This window comes from Aotus nancymaae, unplaced genomic scaffold, assembly GCF_030222135.1.
Source record: "Aotus nancymaae isolate 86718 unplaced genomic scaffold, 86718_ANA_hifiasm-v0.15.2.pri h1tg000017l, whole genome shotgun sequence".
NCBI lineage: Eukaryota > Metazoa > Chordata > Mammalia > Primates > Aotidae > Aotus > Aotus nancymaae.
The window spans coordinates 10937710-10959783 of NW_026988429.1; the positions used below are offsets into that span (position 1 = coordinate 10937710).

At 46.2% G+C, this 22074-nt stretch overlaps 1 protein-coding gene across 1 annotated transcript in view; it reads right to left on the minus strand.

Moving 5' to 3' along the window:
* Positions 1-22074, minus strand: part of TRABD2A (TraB domain containing 2A) — a 57337-nt gene that overhangs the window by 34824 nt on the left and 439 nt on the right. Inside the window, exon 2 of the mRNA XM_064377782.1 lies at positions 16346-16906. Coding sequence (XP_064233852.1) covers positions 16346-16906 — 561 coding nt within the window. The remainder of the gene's footprint in view (positions 1-16345; positions 16907-22074) is intronic.

A 22074-nucleotide genomic window follows, 5' to 3' on the forward strand; every position in this document is an offset into this window, starting at 1 on the left:
CTACCACAAAAGCAGTGATCCCACCTCTTGGTCTAACGTGTCTAAGACTGCTGAGGAGGTAGTAAATGTTTATGGCAAAATAATTTGAAACAGCAAAATGCTGGAAAATGCCCAAACATCCGTCTACAAGAGAACTGGTAAACTGTGGTATTTGCATCCATGAGATACTCTACAACAGTGAAAATAAATAGTGCCCATACCCTAGCATGGATGAATATCATGCAATGTTGAGGAAACTGGCAAAACACAGGAGAATATATGTAAATATGGTTCCACTTACAGAACAATTCAAAAACAAGACCAGACAACATGCTGTTGGGGGTACACGTTTGGTAAAAAATGCAAAGAAAATAGTGATTTAAGGTAAGAAATGGGAGTTTATATGGAGCAGTTATGGAGACAGCGGTATCAGGATGAACAGAGATTTACAATGGTTTAAACCATAAGGAAACATACTGTCACACAGCAGCAAGCCCGAAAGCAGAGGTGCATCATAAGATCAGGACTCCCTGGGCTATGTAACTTCTTCATTCTTGAACTGCCCTTATGACTGGAAAATGCAAGCCTAGCCAGGGCAAAAGAAAACCCCTCTTCAACCACTTTCCATCTAACTGAGCCAATTTAAGACAGAAGCTCACATCCAGACCAATAAGAGTAGCCAGAAAAATGATGTATGCTAATTGGCTTAAACCAGGATTCTGAACCAATGGCAGGCAAGATTGGTTTTGAAACCAATTGATTTCTAACCAATCATTCCAAGATGCAGATCTGAAGGAAAGGCAAAAAGGTAGCACATTACTGGATGCGGAAACAGAATTCCACCCCAAACCTGTCCCAGGTTCTCCTGAAAGTTTGCAAAAGAATGCCTAGGAATACAGAAATGGGACTAGGCCAGCCAAACTGAAGATGTAAAAACATGTCAGCAGGGACAGGATATAAAGGCATACAGTTGGACCTTTGTATCCAAGGGTTCTGCATCCACAGATTCAGCCAACAATGAACCAAAGATATTTGGAAAAGGCAGGACCAGTGGCTCACACCTGTAATCTGAGCACTTTGGGAGGCCAAGATGGGTGGATCACCTGAGGTCAGGAGTTCAAGACCAGCCAAAATGGTGAAACCCCATGTCTACTAAAAATACAAAAATTAGTCAGGTGTGATGGCCCACATCTGTAATCCCAGCTACTCGGGAAGCTGACGAAGGAGAATCACTTGAACTTGGGAGGCGGAGGTTGCAGCGAGCTGAGAACTGCACTCCAATCTGGGCAACAGAGCAAGATTCTGTCTCAAAAAATACGTATGTATTTATTTATTTATCTATTTACTTATTTTTCATACATTATATATAAATATACATTACTTATATTTGAAAAAATAAAAATAATACAACTTTTAAAAACAAAAATACAGTACGACAGCTATTTACATCGCATTTTCATTGTGTTATTATTGTAAGTAGCGCAGAGACGACAAAGTATTTGGGAGGCTGTGTGTAGGTTGTATGCAAATACAACTTGCCATTTTCTAGCAGGAACTTGAGCATGCTTGAATTTTGGTATCCGAGTGGGTCCTGGAACCAATCCCTTATGGGTACTGAGGGACAACTATATAGACTAGATACAAGTAAGCCCAACTACTTAGGGTGGTCAGAGCAAAAGCAACAGCAAACTTACCGAAACATTATGTACTGGACACTTTACAAAGGTTCTCTGTTTATTCTTCACTACAAATTGACAATGTTTGTTTCATCATACCCCTTTCACAAATAAAACAGACTCAGAAAGCTTCAATATCTCACTCAAGGTCGCAATACTAGGAAATGGGGGAGCCAGGATTCAAATCCAGATCCACAGTCTCCAAAGTTCATGTTCTTTCCACTGAGAGGCTGCACAGCAGAACAGGGCAACGGGCAGCAAGCCTGGCCTTCATGCTTCCTGGGCCTCTGAAGCCAACTTCTCCTCGGGCAAGACCTGCCTGACTGCCCAGACCCATGTACCTCTAAGAGGAGAGGTGACAGGGTCTCCTGAATGCCCTGTCCTGATTAAGACAGCACCACAGGGTAAGATGCACAGACAGCCTCAAACTCACCCTTCCTGTCCCGTTAATTAATGCCCCTTGCCCAGAGATCATATTATCAGGTCAACTTCCACCTCTGGGGAAAAGCTCCACAAAACCATCCTCTGATTATAGAACTTTCTCTCCTACTTGGTGCACCAAAGGTGTCAAATCACTGTGCCCTTCCTCTCCCAACCCCTACCCAAACCACAGCCTCTGAAGGGACAGCACTATATAGGACATGATTCCACATGCCTTTCCCTAACCAAGCCATCCATGCCAGTTACACCTGAGTGGACACCTGACTCGATGATATGGCACCGGCTGAATCATCAGCTTAACATTCAGAGAGTACATCTACGCCACAGAATGGGCTCAAAAATTGTCCACAAGCAGAAAATACTTACCTCTATATCGATTGTCTCATTTCAAATCTCTTTTAATTTGCATTTGTTTAGATTTCAAGAAGGGCAAGAGATAAGAGACCACAAGAAAAGAACTGTCGAAAACATTACAACTAAGATAAAACATCCTTGTGTGGCGCTTCCTGTGGTGCAAAACCTAAAGGGACTTAATTTTCCTTTTGGAAAACACAGTAAGATACACAGATTGCTATTTTCACATTAGTGCTTGCCTTACGTGATACTCTCTTTTTTAAAAAATGATTATCAGTCTAACCATAATCATGGCTTATCATCAGCTGAATGCCCTTCTCCCTCGCTCCGATGGCACACTCACCCCACCTGCACTGCCTTCTGAAAGTTGTGCTCACGGGAGAATACTTCACAGTCTTATTACCAGACAGTTTACTTCAAGGTTCAAATTCCACCCTTCCTTTCCCCCACCCCCCATGTCCCCCTTTCCACTCTCCCCTCGCCTCCCCTCAGCCCTTCTCTCTCCCTTTCTTTCTGGGCTGTGGAAAGAATCGATTAAGCTCCTGTCCACATTTGCTGCAGGCCTCTTTCTCTTTCCTGAGACTTCTTCAGCTGTGGGGAGACCCAGGTCCCAATTGGGGCATTGTTGCGTTAGCCCAGGGGCTGAGGGGGTGAGTGAGGGGGTTCGAGTCCGGCAGATGCCTTTTTTGTCAAAGACAAAGGCCCCCCAGCAAGCCTCTCCTCTTTCCAGCACTTTCATCCCCTTCAGATCAAAGGCCTGCTCTGCATATGAAAGGCACCGCCCATTACTCGGCTCAGAGTGGCCCGCACCACCCCACCATCCTCCCCGTGCTGGAACAAAGGGCTTCGCATCTGTTCAAGCGCAGGCCTCACCTTCTGGAGCGTGGGGTTGTTGTGTCTTCCTTTTTTCTTAGTTCACTTTTGAAAGCCATTCGGTCCCTTGAAGTACAGTTTGGAAGCAGTAGGGGAAGGGTCTTCCTTGCCCTCAGACCATTCACCCAGATAATTTTTTAAGACACCTTGAGGGTGTCTGGTCCTTGCCTCCCCACCTCACCTAGCTCTCCAGGCAGTGGGGATGTCCTTCTCAAGCTCCTTTTCTACCTTCACAGCCACCCTTTCAAATACCTCCTCCCTTACCTGAAAAGGAACTATTCCCTTGGAAGAGTCTAGAGTGGCCCCTCAAAGCAAGATGGTGGTGAAAGTCCTGCTCCTCTGTGTCACGTTAATGGAGGCTGCCAGATGGGAGCTAAAGCTTCCACACACTTCTTTGGATGTCTAGGTCTGCTTTTTGGCAGAGGTAGGGGGAAGTGCTTCTCAAAACTTGGACCTGAGTTCTCAGCAAAAGGACTCAAGCATAAGGAGGAGACAAACTGATCTTCAGTGACGTTTTAACCTGAAGAAGTGCCATGTTGTCAACGATGACGGTTCCTGAATACCCGGAGAGCACACAGAGCCTGGAAGGATGCACACGGCTAACTGGGCCTTCCCTCTCTTTTCCTCGCACTGCCTCCTGGACGCCCAGCAAGCCTTCTGTTCGCTTTAGTCACATCTCCTGACCATTTCTTCTCCTTTTCAATCAGTTCGGCTCCCGCCCTGACTTCCGAGGGCTGAATGAGCACATCCATCTTCTCCTGTTATGCACTAAACTGTGTCCCCCACAAAAGTCATGTTGAAGCTCTAACCCCCAGTGCTACCACATTTGGAGAAAGGGCCTTTAAGAAGGTAATTAAAGTTGAATGAGGTCATAAGGGCGGGTCCCTGACCCAACAGGACTGTGACCTTATAAAAAGAGGAAGAGACACCAGAGCTATCTCTCCCAATGCCCACACAGAGAAAAGACCGTGTGAGGTCACAGCAAGAAGACACCGTCTGGAAGCCGAGGAGAGAGGATTTGCCTTGATTTTGAACTTGGAGCCTCCGGAACTGTGAGACATACGTTTCTGTTGTTGAAGCCACCCAGGCTGTGGTATTCTGTTACAGCAGCCCAAGCAGGCAGATAGACTTCCTTCCCCCAAATCCCATGCAATGCTGGGGTAACAATGAGGATGAATACTAATTTCTCTATCTACAAGTCCTAGTAAATGTACAGCCTCTACCAAGCACTTCCGGGCTGTCTCAGGAGATCTCCATTCTTCTAACTTTTACTGCTTGGTAGGTAAGTTTCCTTTACATTTTATAAAGTTGTGACAAGACAACCCAGCTTCGAGACTATGTCAACAAACTAGGAAGAATGACATGAAGAACGAAATCAAAAGCACAGTAAAGTTAAGTTAATTCCTTAACTGCGTATGAACTTGTGACTGGGACCAGTTAAGCATGAGACCCAGGCAGTTCATCTAAATGGTTATAAACTGTGTCACTTCTACAGAGTCTCTGGTGTTTTTCTTGATTTTCTCCAGTATCCATGATCAGCATCCATGTCAGGTTTTCCCTTGTAGAATGAACTACATGGGAAACTACTTGGTAGGACACTATCAAGTCCACACACAAATCACCTCAGTAAAAGTCAAATATCTCACTCCCCAGCTGTCTCGGTTCCCAGACTCCCGATGTCTCCCTCCTGACGGCCCAGGGTCCTGAGGTTAACACAGCCAAGGCTCCCAGCAAAGAGACAACCTCCAACACCACTGTAGATGAGCGTCTCAGCCTACCCAGCCACACTCAATGGCCAAATGCCTTGCCCTGCAGCACTGCTGTGTGCTATCCCTCCCTCCACTTTATTTTTTATTTTGTTAGAGACAGAGTCTTTCTCTGTCACCCAGGCCAGAATGCAATGGTACAATCAAAGCTCATTGTAGCCTCAAACTCATGAGCTCAAGTGATCTTCCTGCCTGAGCCTCCCGAGTAGCTAGGTCTACAGGCACTCACTACCATGCCCAGCTAATGTTTTATTTTTTATAGAGACGGGGTCTTACTGTGCTGCCCAGGCTGGTCTTGAACTCCTGGCCTCAAGCAATCCTCCTGCCTCAGCCTCCCAAAGTGCCAGGATTAAAGGTTTGAGCCACCATGTCCAGCCTCTCTCTCCCCACTAAAAACAGCTTCTGTATAGCCCTTCTACCCATGAACACACTGGGGCTTCCCAGCCTCACACTCTAGCTCCCTCCAACATCATCTCCCGGACCCCTACACAAATGCTCGACCCAGCCTGCTACCCTATGGCCAGCACAGCACGAATTTTCCAGGATTTGCCTGCACTTTTGGCCCATTCAGAATAGCTCTCTGTTTTTCCTACCTGACTAAATCCTAGCCTTCCTTCAAAAATCCAGCTCAAATTCTAGTATGTTCATTAATCTGGATAACATTTAGAAAATAAAATGTGTATACCTTTTCCCCATCAGTCACATTCTTGGGCAATTTTTCTACCATGACAGCCCCAGAGAAGGAGGAAAGAAGAAAAATTGGGTTCATGAGGACAGGCTGTGCCCAAAATCCACCCCAGCTGCAGGGGTGTTTGTCACTTCTCCTTCCAGCGATCAAGGGCCTTGGGACAGCCTTCATTTTCAGGCTGTTCAACCAATATGAGGCTCCCTGAAGTTCAGGACTGGTTTGGAGAGAAGCTATGAAACTGCATCTCACATGGTTCCATAGTGTAATGGTTATCATGTCTGCTTTACACACCAAAGGACCCGGGTTCAAACTCCAGTGGAACCATGGGGTGGTTGATTCCCATTTGGCTGCACACAGTGGTCCACACCTGGAATCCCCGTGCTTTGGGAGGCGGAGGTGGGAGGATCATTAGAGGCCAGGAGTTTGAGGCCAGCCAGGCAACATAGCAAGACCCGGTCTCTACAGAAATAAAAAATTTAAAAAAAAACCTGCACCACAGATTCAAAAACTACCCCTCACAAGGCAAGGAAGGAATCCGCCCCCACAGCCCGTGAGCCACACACCCACTACTGCCCTTGGGGTGTGTTTAACTTGCATTTTTTTATTGTTTGGGAGTTACCCACCAGGAAAATGTCACTAACATTATTATGTAAGCAGCATCTCTGCCCTGGTGGCAGGAAGAAATGAGTCTGGGAAGGTTAATAGAAGAGAAAAAGTCAGGGTAAAGATGGATGGAAACAGCCAGCAAAGAGTAGCTGCTGTGGTTTGGTCTTTTAATATAGTGTGGCCGGATTGAGCTATCAGAAAACTACCTCCCTCCAATCGCACCCAGCAATTAGTAAACACCCACATGTGCGAGGCACTACACTAGACCCATACCAAAAAAAAAGAAAAGGTGTGGCGGGAGGTTAAATCAAGATCCTTGCTCTCTAGGAGTTTATGTGCCAGGCCAGTAGACAAAAGAAACACCTGGAAAGTTAATCATCAATGAAAGAATTAAATAACCACAAGTCTGATAATTCAACAGCCACTGCACGGCAGCAAATGAGCAACTTCTCATTGGTGGTATGGACAGTGGACGCTCTGAGTTGTGGAGAAAAGAGGGTCTTCTGAGCCCTGCAGCTTGAGGTAACACACAGTGGCAATACAAGAACAGGAACAGAGCAGAGACCAAGAATAGAACCTGGTGGTTCTCCAACTTACGTGTGCATCGGAATCACCCGGAGGGCTGGTTAGACCAAAGATGACTGGCCCCACCCCTGGAGTTTCCAGTTCAGGAGGTCTAGGATGAAGGTCCCAAATTTTGCATTACTAACAAGTCCCAGGTGATGCTGATGCTGCCAGTCCAGGGACACACGTTGAGAACCACTGGCTTAGCCTAAATATTCCACATCACAGGTGGGAAACTGGCAGTCCAAATGGCCTCTCTGGCTCATGACTCGGTCTTGTTTATTTTTTGGAGAGATGGAGGTCTCACTATGGTGTCCAGGCTGGTCTCGAACTTCTGGGCTCAAGTGATCTTTGCTAAGACAATTAGCCACAATGCAAGCACCTGCCATGAACTTGGCACAGCTGGATGCTCTTCTCCCCACCACACACACATCAAGGTGAAAAACCTTCTACACAAGGTTTTCACTTTGACTGGACACCTAAAATCAGACAGCTTTGAAATGATATCAAAATCTCCTTCCATGCTCAAACTTTGCAGCTTTACCCTGGGTCTATGTTATGGGCTGAACTGTGTAATCTTAAATTCATATGTCAAACTTCTAAACCTCCCCTGTCCCTGCTGTACCTCTGAAAATGACTATTTGGAGATAGAGCCTTTAAGTTAAAAGGGTCAGCCATAATCCGGTATGACTGGTGTCTTTATAAGAAGAGGAAATTAGGTCAGACAGAGGGACAAGGACATGAAGACACAGGGAGAAGACAGCCACGCGCAAGTCAAGGAGAGAGGCCTTGGAAGAAACCAGCCTTGCCGACTCCACGTTCTCAGAGTTCTAGCCTCTAGAATCGTGAGGCAGTCATTTTCTGTTGTTTAAGCCACCCAGTGTGTGGTACTTGGTTTATGGCAGCCCCAGCAAGCTAATACAAGCCCTCATGTCCACTGAAGGTACTTAACAGTGATTCTACTTCATCTCCAAGGGAGAGGACCAGAAAAACAAGAAAACTCCAGTCTCATGCTGTCAGAATCCCTTTCCTAAGCCTCCTTTTCTCTGCTTATTTCCTTCTCTCTTCCATGCTCCACAGTTTCTCCCCTCTGTCTTCTAGGCAATGGCTCCTGCTTTCTGAACTGTCACAGCAAGAGCAGAGTCAGGGTCAGGGGTTGCTGGAGAGGTGGAGAAGGTGTGAGGGGTCACCCCCAGATCACCCACAGGCAGAAGCCAAATGTAGGCCACGTTCGAGAGGCAGAGCCAGGGTGGAGGGGAATGTGAGGGGTTGACAGGATCTTGAAAGTTCTAGATCCAGAAAGGGAGGTGGGAGCAGTGGGGGCAGGGGGTGCCCAGGCAGGTATCGGGCCCTCAAGCTTGGATTCAGTCACAGGTTGCCTCAGACATCTGCAAACACTTTCCATCAGCCTATTAATAGATTTACAGGGTCATCCAATAGGGTGTTACCCTACAGCAGCGGTCCCCAACCTTTTTGGCACCAGGAACAGGTTTTGTGGAACACAATTTTTCTACAGACCATGTTGGGGGATGTTGTTGGGGGATGGTTTGGGGATGATTCAAGCACATTTCATTTATTGTGCACTTCATTTCCATTATTATTGCATTGTAATATATAATAAAATACTTCTACAACTCACCATAACGTAGAATCCGTGAGAGCCCTGAGCTTGTTTTCCAGACAGTCCCATCTGGGGGTGATGGAGCACAGTGAGAAATCAGGCATCAGATTTTCATAAGAAGCATGCAATCCAGATCTCACATGCACAGTTCACAACAGGCTTCACGTTCCTATGAGAATCTAATGGTGCCACTGACCTGACAGGAGGAGGAGCTCAGGCAGTAATGCAGTGACAGGGAATGGCTGGGGAGCAGCTGTAAATACAGATGAAGCTTCAGTACCTGTCTGTGACCTGGGGGTTGGGGACCCCTGCCCTACAGCATTTCAAAATCACTTCTGGGCCTGGGTTGTGTCAGCAACCATCGGCAGCCTCTTCAGACAGCACTGAAGTCCCAGGTAGCACAGAGCATCCCAGAGCTGTCCTTTCCCAGGAAGTCAGGCAGCGGCAACCCACCTGCCTGTATTCTGCTCAGCAATAAACAACCTCACCTGCCCAAAGCACCCTCAAGAGCAGAGGCTCAGTGTGAGCTGCAGTTCTCACCTGAGCGTTGAGAAGCTAATGAGGTCTCTCCTGTTAGGATTCCTCATTTTATGATTCTGCAGCTCTGCTGAAGCTCCCCAAGCTCTAAATGATGGTGAATGCAAAGGGAAGAGCCTTGTGGAAGAGTTCAGGGAGGGAGGTCAGCACAAAAAGTGTCAGGAGGAACAGAGAAAAAGAATACAGAGAATAAGGGCCCTAATGCCTGTGGCATGCCATGATGCTACTCCACCAGCAACCACTTTAGGGTCCAGGGCAGCCCCCACTTCCTCTGTCTCTGGGCCGTGGAGCACCTTGACACCAAGACCTTAACTAGCTTCTGGGAGGATCCCAGATAACAACTTGGCCCCCGTCCCACCTGTCTCCTTGACCTTCTTCCTCTCCTTCTAGTGGGGTAGACTCTGCCTCAACTACCCCTACCTAGAAGGTGGACTCCAGGCCTGAAGGAGCCTGCGCCTGCTAGAAGGCAGCAATCGGGGGCTCAGCAGAGGTGCTATATCAACTGCATACTTTTTACCATGGAGACATGCTGGGAGTTATTCCTAAAGTCTAGAGGTGTCTGTGGGCTGATCCACCAAGCAGGTGTCAAGGAAGAGGTGGCTGCTAGGGTTTCAAAGGAGCTCTCTACTGCCAGCCTAGTCCACCAGGTCAGGAGGCAGGGATATGAGGCAGAAACTAGGCTGCGCTTCCCTTGAAGTGCCTTCTTAGGACCCCAAAAGCAGCTGGGCAGGGTCAGACACAGCCTAGACATGGTCAGGGCCCCAGCAGCATGTGTGGCAGCCAGGAACCTGTACAAAAATGGGTACAAAAATACCGATTCTTTTTTTGAAGTATGCTTTGGACTTTAGAGGGGCAGCCCAGAGCCAGGGGAAGGCAGGATCAACACTTGCTTTGTCTTTGAATCCCCAGAATTAGAAACAGAGTGCCTCACCTATGCTGAGTGCTTAAGAAATGTGTCCCAAATAAAAATTGGCCATAAAAAGAAAGACAACTCAAGTCCTGAGCAGGCCCGTCCCCAGATGGAAACAGAGCTAAAGTCTGCGCCTGGAAGTTCATGAGCTTCACAGCCAGCCATTCAGGTACAAAGTTGATTTGATTTTCTACTTCTGGTCAAAAAAATCAGAAACTAAAGGGATATCCAATGTGAAAAAATGCTGCAGAAGACACTCCTGAGGGAGCTAAGAACCCACCCAGACTTCCAGTTTATGATGACACTGTCCACCTACAACATCTGTATTGACACCTGTGAGAAAGCAGAGACAGGGCTTATTCAAAGAATAGGTGTGTCAGGCTCCGGGGGTCCCTACAGTAACTGCAGCACTTCAGCTCAGCCATGTTTAAGAACAGGAAATAATACATAGCAATGTTGGGAAAAAGCGTAAAAAAGCAAAAGAGTGGGATGAAAGCAAATTGCTCCCACATGAGACTTCATGTGAATCTCAAGATGTCAGTCTATAGCTACACAACTCTTAGAAAGGCTGTATTCAAGTTTTTTAAGTCATCAGTGCACATTCACATTGTGCTGTGTTTCAGCCCAGGTACCTACAACTTCACTGGTCTCCCACTAGTCTGTCTAAGCTCTGCATGTTGAAATCTGACTATCCCACATCCTACCTGGCTGACACATTCAGCAGCTGCCATCATTGTCCAACAACCATTCACAAGCACCTCGCTCATGACAGTGCGACACCAGGAGCTAGGGATACAAGGACCAAGAGGGCAGGGCCCAGCCTGAAGGGGCCTGCACCTGCTGGAAGGCAGTGATCAGGGGCCCAGTGGAGGCTTCCATGGGACCCTAAAAAGCCTGCAAGTTTCAAGTCTGCACTTGAAATCTTCACCAGGGAAGTAATGAGAGAGCTGACTCAACCCCTGGCCAGAGGGACAGCACAGGGAAGGGCTTCAGGCAGAGAGGACAGTGTGGGCCAGCACACTACCCAGCTGCCTGGCCGCGGTCATGATTAAGGACATTGCATGAATCAATCTGCCCATATTTTAGGAAGAATTCCCTTTCAGAGAGTTTACATATTTTTCCTAGGCCTCTATTTTAAACCAAACCTATCAAGGAAAAATAGAATGTCAGGATCTCCATCCTCAGGTGTCTTCCAGATCGATCATGGAAAATGTGGAAAAGTCATCAATGAGCATCATGGTCAATTTTTTTTAAAAAATGAGACCTCCTGCTTTTATTGGAATTTATACTGGGGAAGCCAGAACCCCTCAGCCAATTACTCCTCTAAGTCTGGCAGGTGGCAGCGCTCAGTGCATGCAGGTGCACCTGACAGCAATAACTTCAGGAGAAAAATGTATGTTCTGAGTTCTGAGCTAAGGAATCCAGGAGAGGCCAACCCAGAGATTCATTCCTTATCTATAAGAAACGTCTGATCCCCTGGCCCATCCCGTGGAACATGGGCCACACAAGGGTCTGAGGCCCTTTGCTTTGAGTTAAATGAGGGTTGCCATGTAGGTGCAGGTGCTAAGTGAAGGTGCGATCTCAACTGCATGCTTTTTACCAGCGATTCGGATTCTCCTGTCCAGCCCACTGCCACTGGATCACCCTGTAAGTCAGTCCTCTCAATAAACACTGTGTCTCATTTGCCGGCTCTGGGTCTCTTCTTCAGCCTTTTGAACCTAGTGCCATCCCCACTGAAGTCAATAGGGATCCCGCATGACACTCAGAGGCAGAGTTGGATTAGAAACAGGAGGTCTGAGAGTCTAGGCCTGTCCTGCGCTAATTCTTGCTGTGACCCCAAGCCGGCCCACCCTCTGCCTCCAGGTGGGCCTCTCCTGGGTTATTCCAGCGGGAAACCATCCCCAGTGGCCTCTGCTGGCTGATGCCCCACACTCTTCCCTTGGCCTCTAGGAACAAAGACCTCCTAGCCTCAGGGTTTGTTCTTAAGACCCCAGGCACTAATGTGAGAATATGCAGAGACTGCAAAGTACAACACAAGCCACCACATAGTATCCTGGGGATCCTCTCCCTTAGGCCTGGCAGGCCACCCCTTCCTCAAAGAATCTGACCCCTTCCTCCCTAGGAGTCTTCCTCAGGACAGCTAGCACCTCCCCAGCTCCCACTCCTCCAGCATCCACCTAGCCCTTAGTAACCACAGGCTGAGAGAGGTGGCATCCTTCTAGGAATTTGCCCTTCCTCCCCAGCCAGACCACAGAGCTCCTGGGGAGCGGGGCTGCCTCCACCAGTCCACTCTGCCCCGGACCTTTCCAGAGAATCATCCTGGAGTCATTCGTTTCTTCTATTAGGTGACCAACCAAACTAAAGACAACTTGCTCCAAAGAAGCAAAGTCCCCATCTTCTCCAATACCCCAAAACTACAGCTCAAGAATTGCAGTTTCATACAATCTCAAAGTATGTTTGCTGGGCCTAAACCACTATTGAAGGTTTTACGGTGCGGGGTGGAGGGAAAGAGTCTTTTAAGCAGAGAAAGTCAGTTGTTAGGGTCCCGAAGAACAAGAACTGGCAGTGACCATCTTACTGAAAAGTACAGAGTGACAGCCAAAAGGGCAGATATGAAATATGTTAGTGCCATCTATTGGCAAGAGTAAACAGTAACAAAGAAGTGATGCTTTACATAATAGCAATTCAAATAAGAACTCCTCGGCATCAACCTTGGGGTTTGCAAAAGGACTTTTACAACCAACTAACTGTCTCTTAGGATGTCGAAAGCCCAAAGATGCAGGCCTTGCATGTGGAAAGCAGAGGGAAACTCCACAACTGTTGGTTGCATTCATGTTCCTTCAGCATGTGACAAAAAAGAGCCCAAGCCAAGGCGTGACTGGGTCCCAGAGGACAGATTCCAATGCTGAGGAGACTGGAGATTTCCCAGATTCCTGCCCCACCCCACGATGACAACCAATCCATTGGTAGGAGAGTCCTATGTTTAGACAGGGCAAAGCAGGCATTGCAACGCCCCATGCCCAGAGCCTGTCCATAGATGTCTAGTGATGTGTGAGCATGGAGATGGGATTTAGCAAGACCATTTCCCTAGGGGAACCTACCTGGGCAGACAAGGGGGAGGTGAGACACCACCCTGGTAAGCCCACTCCGCTGAGCCTCCAGGTTCAAGCTATGTGCTTCCTTCACATAGGGAAAGCAATGTAGCCAGCAGTACCAAGCAGGCAAGAACTTTAGGTGAAGGAGAACAGGAATTCATAAGTTGATTCAATACTGAGTGACAAGGATGATGTTTGCCCTGAGATGACAAGATCAAATCCAGGCATCTGTGTCAGGGACATAACCTGTTGCCAGACTTCAACTAGATTCAGGGACCTACAACCCACAAACCAAGAGCCATGAGGCCTACCGGGTTCAGGCAGATGAGTTAAAAGAAGTCAAAAGGGCTAGGTGAAAGTCAACAGGGAGGAGTGGGGACTGTGGCCAACTGGAAAGACGACATTGGCCCCATCTAAAGGGAGCAGCCAGTGCTCAGTCCAGCCAACTGCTGCTATTTGGGATTATGGCTCCAGTACTCCAGATCTTCTGATGGCTCAAGAGAGACCAGGCTGTTCTCCATATGATATTTCTCAATTTTTAAATATTGTCAATTTAGTCATTAAAAAGGAAAAAATAAAATAGCATGCTAATCACATAAAACAGAGCTGCGAGCCGGATTCAGCCCATATGCCTCTTACTTGCAACCTCCACTAACTCTTGTTTTATGCTTTTGTCCTCTTTTCCTTTAACTTCTTTATAAAACAATATTTGTCTAAGGAAAACCAAGGAGAAAAACAATTTCCCTATGCAAAATCAATGGTACCACCCATCTTGAGAAGTTCAAGAGTTAAATGTAAAATTATCAGCGAGGACTGACTCACATTAGGTACTATATGTTCACTCCCTTCTGCTTATATCTATAATGTTTATGAAGTGCTTTCCAATTTGCTGTTCTTATTTGCCTCTGACAACAGGATGGTAGGGCAAGTTTTAATATCCCCGATTGAAATATGACAAATCTAAAGTTCAGAGAAGTTAAGTGACGGTCGAAAGTGACACACTGAGGCCAGGTGTGGTGACTCATGCCTGTAATCCCAGCACTTTCAGAGGCTGAGGCAGGAAGATCGCTTGAGGCCAGAAGTTCAAGACCAGCCTGCCCAACATGGTGAAACCCCAACTACTAAAAATACAAAAATTAGCCAGGCGTGGTGGCAGGTGCCTGTAATCCCAGACAGGAGGATCGCTTGAACCTGGGAGGTGGAGGCTGCAGTGAGCTGAGATCATGCCACTACACTCCAGCCTGGGCAACAGAGTGAGATTTTGTCTCCAAAAGAAAAAAAAAGTTATTGAGCTGTATACTCAGGTTATGAATATTTTATGGTTTCTCTCTAGAAATGAAACATAGAGAAGTTACATGAAAAAAAGACTCTTAAGAACAAGTCATGGCCCAGTGTGGTGGCTCACACCTGTAATCCAAGCACTTTGGAGGCCAAGGCGGGTGAATCACCTGAGGTTGGGAGTTCAAGACCAGCCTGACCAACATGGTGAAACTCTGTCTTTATTAAAAAAAAAAAAAAAAAAAAGAACAAGTCATGTTTTCCTCCTAAATTTAAACAACTCTATCTTGCTAGCTTAATTTCAAGGTCTTATAAGAAATTTAGTTTATACATCTTAAACACCTACGTAAACCCTAAGAATGTGTTTTAAAATCAACGTGACACTGTAGTCTATAATTACAGTGCTCTAAAATATCTCTTAAATATATTATCTTAAGAGACAGTGTTGCACAACTTCCTTCAAAGATACGTTGTTTGAGCTAATATTTTACTTGCAAGACTTTTTCCCCAACTGGGAGTATGAAAGAAGACTTTGACTCCGATTAAAATACAAATTTCAAACTCATCTGGTCAAAATCAATAAGCCTGCAAATCAAAGCACCTTTCTTTTTCAAAATATTATATTAAATGAAGACATTGAAAAGGTTATAACATTGGCTCTTTGGGTTTCCATGATAACGAAAGAAAATCTTCCCCAGGAGATCAATGCAGACAATTAATGATCCCTTATCTTATCTATAAATCTTAGTGTGCCAAACAAATACTGTAGCATATAGAATAGCATCTGAGTACTTATTAATATTATAGAATTTTAGCAAGATAAGTTCTCTAAAGATATAATTATCAACTCAGGAACATTACTTTTAGGCTGTTACATGTCCTTACACCTTTTAAATAACGATCCTACTTCAGTATGTCAAAATCTGCTAAGGTTGAGCTATTTGGATTAACAGTAAGCTCAAATTCTGAGGAGCAAAATCTCAAGGCCACCCACTGAGAATACTTACAAAACAAGAACACATTATTTCATAATGCGAAACTCCCATTGGTCTCCAGAAGTATCTAATGTATTTTAAACAAGTTTCATGGAAACAACTCAACAATGACATTTTAATAAAGTATCGCTTATGAGAATTGAAGAACCAACTTCTTAAACATCAGCCTAAATTCCAACGCCCTGGGGTAGGATCTTTAAACCATAGGTAAGAGGAGCATAACTCTGTGTAGGAAAGGAACTGGGGCGGTAACCTGAAGAGGGACAATAGTGACCTCAAAGAGACTGCTGTCACCTAAAACAGCAATGGCCAGTATCATTTTCAAACCAGGCCATGCCCTGTGACAACCAGGTGTGGCAGCCACATGTCCACATCTCTCAAAGCAGCTTCTTTTTTTTTTGAGACAGAGTCTCACTCTCTCACCCAGGCTGGATGGTGCAGTGGCACGATCTCCACTCACTGCAACCTCTGCCTCCTGGGTTCAAGCAATTCTCCTGCCTCAGCCTCCCGAGTAGCTGGGACTACAGGCGCACACCACCACATTCAGCTAATTTTTGTATTTTTAGTAGGGACGGGGTTTCAGCATTTTGGCAAGGATGGTCTCAATCTCTTGACCTTATGATCTGCCTGCCTCGGCCTCCCAAAGTACTGGGATTACAGGTGTGAGCCACCGCACCTGGCCTCAAAGCAGCTTCTTAATGAAGGATCTCAACTAAAATGCATTTTAAAAGCACACAGTATTTGTTGGAATGATAAGAAAAAACAAGTTTTCTTTCTTGGCAATACTCAAGTAAGTGATACAACTAACCACCTGGCTTTTTTGTAACCCCCCGGAAAAGCATTTTTGAGCAAAGACAATTTCTAGACAAGCTATGCCCATGGTCCATTACCTGCACTGGAACTCAACAGATTCACCCATACAACCAAATGCCACCAAGTCTTTTATGCAAAGAGAGTCTTACCTGTGAAAAGTTCAACCCATTCAATGGATGGCACTGCTCTTCCACCTTTTCCACTGCCCCAGTCTGTTTCTTCAGCCTCTCAGCCTCCTGGGCAAGGAACAAGTCTAAGACAGGCACCCCACGGGACTTAATGTCCACTTCAGTCAGGGAATTGACCATGAGCATCACCCAGACAGGCCTCTTGCGCTCCCAGTTCCCAGCAATGGCATTGAAGAGGTAGTCTGCGTAGAGCCCCTTGCCGCGCTGGTCTGGGGTCATCCACAAGGGCATCATGAGCTTGACATACTCCAGGTGGCGCTTGAGGCGACAGTAGATGTCCCTGGGGAGCACGTCTTGGAGGTTCTCGCCCTGCGGCAGCATCTGACAGCTGGTGAGAGCTGAGATGGTATAGGGGTCTGTGAGGTCCAACTCAAAGTATACAATGCTGCTCTGCAGGAAAGCCTCCTTAGAGTTGTCGGGGATGAAGTCCCAGACCCGGGTGTACGGGACATGGATCGTGCCAAAGAAGTAAGATGGTGGGTCTCGCTTAATGGTCCACAAAAAAGAATTCAACTCACTTTGCTAAAAAAAAAAAAAGATGCAACATAAAGGTATAATATGGGGGGAGGGGTGGTCAGGAACCTGTGGGAGGAAATGGATTAGTCACATTTCAAGAGAAAAGATATCAGAATAGGATTTAGACTTTTGAGTTCATGTCAGGACAATCCATGTCCTAAACAGACAGGAGCAAACTATGAAATCGGGGCTCGTTAGGACTCCAGTTTCAACATTGGCTGTACGTTGGGATCACCAGGGGAGCTTTAAAAGTAGCATATCTGGGTCCTACCTCCAGAGATTCTGATCTGATTGGTCTGGGGTGAGACCCACCTTTTCAATCAAAAGGGGATGGGACCACCTCCTTTTCAATTAAAATGTCGATTCCAAGATGAGAAAGCAATAGCAGTCACCAGTTTTGAGCTTGTGCCATGCCTGCCTTAGCAACTGGGCAAGAGTTAAAGAAGTGAGTCTCAGGGGCCTGAAGGACATACCTGGTACCAGCTAAGAGACACCTGAGAAGCCCATTGTCTCTCAGGGAGATCTCATGGTCCCCGCTTTTTCAGATCTCAAAACCAGCATCCAAAACTCTGGCTATGCACGGGAATCACCCACAAAGCTTTTGAAAGTCCAGTCGCTGGGTCCCACCCCAGACCAATCACATCAGAATCGCTGGAGGTGGGGCTCAGAGATGCTACCTTTTTTTTTCTTCTTTTTTTGAGATGGAGTCTCGCCCTGTGTCCCAGGCTGGAGTGCAGTGGCGCAACTAGGCTCACTTCACTGCAACGTCTGCCTCCCGGGTTCAAGTGATTCTCCTGCCTCAGCCTTCCAAGTAGCTAGGACTACAAGCACTGCCCCCCACCACACCCAGCTAATTTTTGTATTTTTAGTAGTGACAGGGTTTCACCGTATTGGCCAGGTTGGTCTCAAACTCCTGATCTTGTGATCCGCCCACCTCGGCCTCCCAAAGTCCTGGGATTACAGGCATGAGCCACTGTGTCGATCACAGAGATGATACTTTTAAAGCTCCCCTGGTGATCCCAACATACAGCCAAGGTTGAAACTAGAGCCTGATTTCATAGTTTTCTCCCATCCCTTTAGGACATGGATCATCCTATCACATTCCTTTCTCTCACAAAGGCTTCAGGTTCAATTGCAGAGATCTGGACGGTCTCTGCTGGATGGATTATCTCTAAGCAGTTGCACAATGCTGAGCAGTGGTGCATGTCCATCTGAGGCCAGGCCATTTCACTCCCAGCCCCTGAGTATCTCTCAGCCTCAACTGGCATTTATAATGTATCTGTTTGTTAAGAGGCACTGTACAAAGAAGTGGGCGGGGCAGCTCTCAAGGAATTGGGGTGTAAATGGCAGACATACTAGTGACAAAAACAGTGTATCAAGAAAGCCGGAAATGTGAAAATCCAGGTTTATAGAAAAAAAAATATTTTGGCCAAGCGTGGTGACTCACACCTGTAATCCCAGTGCTTTGAGAGGCTGAGGCGGGCAGATCACTTGAGCTCAGGAAGCCAGCCTGGGCAACACGGCAAAACCGTCTCTACAAAAAAATACCAAAATTAATCGGGCGTGGTGGTGCATGCCTGTAGCCCCAGCCACTCAGGACGCTGAGGTGGGAGGACTGCTTGAGTCCAGGATATTGCACCACTGTGCTTTGGCCTGAGCTAGAGTAAGACCTTGTCTCAGAAAAAGAAAGAGAGACAGAGACAGAGAGAGAGAAGGGAGGGAAGGAGGGAGGGAGAAAGGGAGAAAGAAATATTTGGAACATACTGCCTTTACCAAAGGGTTTGACTTCAGTCTTTTAAGTAACGTGCTTCCCTGGATTATGAAGTTTCAATCTACCATCAATTCTTATTATTCATCGTAGTTATAGTTTGTAAAGTTGCCACAAACACAAGATGAGCAAATATTAAACTGTTGTTCCTAGTGGAAACAGGGTTAAGTTCCTAGCAGAAACAGGGTTAAGTTCCTAGCAGAAACATAGGGTTAAGTGAGCCTCTGCTTGTAACATTTTCATCAACTGATCAATACTTAGCCTTGCTTTATGTGTGCTTCTATTGAAAGGCACCTTATTGGCCAGGCACGGTGGCTCATGCCTGTAATTCCAGCACTTTAGAAGGCGGGGTGGGGGGCGGAGGGGGGCGGGGGGGCAGTTCACCTGAGGTCAGGAGTTCGAGACCAGCCTGGTTAACATGACAAAACCTCTTCTCTACTAAAAATACAAAAATTGTCTGAGTATGGTGGTAGACGTCTGCAATCCCAGCTACTCAAGGAGGCTGAGGCAAGAGAATCACTTGAACCCAGGAGGCAGAGGTTGCAGTGAGCCAAGATGGCGCCATTGCACTCCAGTCCAGCAACAAGAGTGAGACTCCATCAAGAAAGAAAGAAAGAGAGAAAAAGAGAGAGAGAGAGAGAGAGAGAGAGAGAAGAGAACGGCACCTTATTTAATATATAATGTTCATTCATTAACACTGAACTCACAGTTGAAAGCACTATAACTCATGCCTGAACTAAACTTATTTAACACATGTATTTTCTTTGTAAAGCACATCATAGCCTTCTTGCACTTACGCACTCTAGGCAACTTCAGCACTACACTGGGGGCCATTTTAAACAGTAACATCATCTACCAAAGGCTTACCCCTGTTACCCTTGCACTTTAGGAGGCCAAGGCAGAAGGATCGCTTGAGGCTGGGAGTTCAAGAGCAGCCTAGGCAACATAGTGAGACCCTGTCTCTATTAGCAAATAAAATTAATTTTTAAGTATAAAATCTTAAATAAAAAAAGAGATAAATAAAATCTTTCAATTTGTAAATGTTGCCTAAATTTTCATAAGTGTAAATAGAATACATCTCACTAGCCCCAAACCTGTGACTTTGGTTTTGTTTTTTTGTTTTTTGTTTTTTGAGATGGAGTCTCACTCTGTCCTCACCAGGCTGGAGTGTAGTGGCATGATTTCAGCTCACTGCAACCTCTGTACTGGGTTCAAGTGATTCTTCTGCATCAGCCTTCCAAGCAGCTGAGATACAGGCATGCGCCACCACACCCTGCTAATTTTTGTATTTTTGTAGAGATGGGGTTTCACTATGTTGCCGAGGCTGGTCTCGAACTCCTTTTTTTTTTTTGAGACGGAGTTTCGCTCTTGTTACCCAGGCTGGAGTGCAATGGCGCGATCTCGGCTCACCGCAATCTCCGCCTCCTGGGTTCAGGCAATTCTCCTGCCTCAGCTTCCTGAGTAGCTGGGATTACAGGCACGCGCCACCATGCCCAGCTAATTTTTTGTAGTTTTAGTAGAGACGGGGTTTCACCATGTTGACCAGGATGGTCTCGATCTCTTGATCTCGTGATCCACCCGCCTCGGCCTCCCAAAGTGCTGGGATTACAGGCGTGAGCCACCGCTCCCGGCCTTGGTCTCGAACTCCTGACCTCAAGTAATCTGCCCGAGGCCTCCCAAAATGCTGGCATTACAGATGTGAGTCACTGTATCTGGCCTGATCTTGTTTTTTAAGGCATTTAAGTTGCAGTTACATAACCTTCTTTTCATTTTTTCTTTTTTCTTTTGAGACAGAGTTTCGTTCTTATTGCTCAGGCTTGGAGTGCAATGGTGCAATCTCAGGTCACTGCAACCTCTACCTCCTGGGTTCAAGCAATTCTCCTGCCTCAGCCTACTGAGTAGCTGGGATTATAGGTGCCCACCACAACGTCCAGCTAATTTTTTGTATTTTTAGTAGAGATGGGGTTTCGTCATGTTGGCCAGGCTGGCCTCAAACTCTCAACCTCAGGTGATCCACCCGCCTCGGCCTCCCAAAATGCTGGAATTACAGGCATGAGCCACCGCACCCAGCCCCCCACTGAGTTTTTTTTAAAGCCACTTCCTTTCTCGGTACCGCGGTTTCCAAGGTTTTTTTTTAAGATGGAGTTTGGCTCTGTCGCCAGTCTCCCAAGTAGCTGAGATTACAGGCGCATGCCACCATGCCCAGCTAATTTTTTTGATTATTTAATAGAGATGGGGTTTCACAATGTTGGCCAGGCTAGTCTTGAACTGCTGACCTCAGGTGATCCGCCTGCTTTAGCCTCTCAAAGTGCTGGAATTACAGGCGTGAGCCATGTGGCCCAGCCAGTTTCCACATTTGTAAAAGTTAAATTAATAAGCCCTGTCATAAAGTTATGGTAATACACAAATTAGACAAGTAATTGTTAAATAAAAGAATAAAAAAATACATTTTTTCGAAAAGCAATTTTAGGCCGGGTGCGATGGCTGACGCCTGTAAACACTTTGAGTGGCCAAGGTGGGTGATCACTTGAGGTCAGGAGTTCGAGACCAGCCTGTCCAACATGGTGAAACTCTCACTATACTAAAAATACAAAAATTAGCTGGGCATGGTGGCGCACACCTGTAGTCCCAGCTACTTTACTTGGGAGGCTGAGGCAGGAGGATCACTTGAACCCAGAGGCAGAGATTATAGTGAGCCGAGATCACGCCACTACACTCCAGCCTGAGCAACAGAGCAAGACACTGTTTCAAAAAAAGAAAAAAATTTTTTTTTAATTATTGATTGTTGAAGTAATATTAAGAGATGAATCTCGTACAGGGTCCCCATCCCCTAGGCATCCTCTTATGCAGTAATGAGGGTCCCTGGGGCTATTTAAATACTTCAAAAACGAAATGGAAACTGCACATCTACCAAGAAAGCCTGCTAAGGCAAATTAAGCAATCAAATGTCTCACTGTTGCTTAGAATTAGATCAACAGGGCAGAAGACACTGGTTAACTATAATATATGCTAATGAAAAGCTGACAGTAACAGTTATGTCTTTAGTTAATTGTAAACGGGTAACAATTATTACCTACAAATAGGTAGAGGCAGCCTTCAAAGAGTAATTTTAGTTTGATTCGTTTCTTCATTTAGAGGTCTGGCTGGTGAAATGTCTGGGGCCACTGACCTATATAAGAGATCTAATTGCACAGCTTCCAGGCAGTCTACCCAAGAACTTCTGCATGGTTTCCAACTGGGAGACACAGCAAGCAAACTGGAATGTTGTTATTAAACCCATGGGCATCCGATTCATTGTCATCTATCAGGACACCATCATATCAAACAAATATATTCCCAGGAAAACCAAACCCATACCACAGGATAATGGAGGGATGGGGTTCGTTTTGGTGCAGTTTTGGTTTGT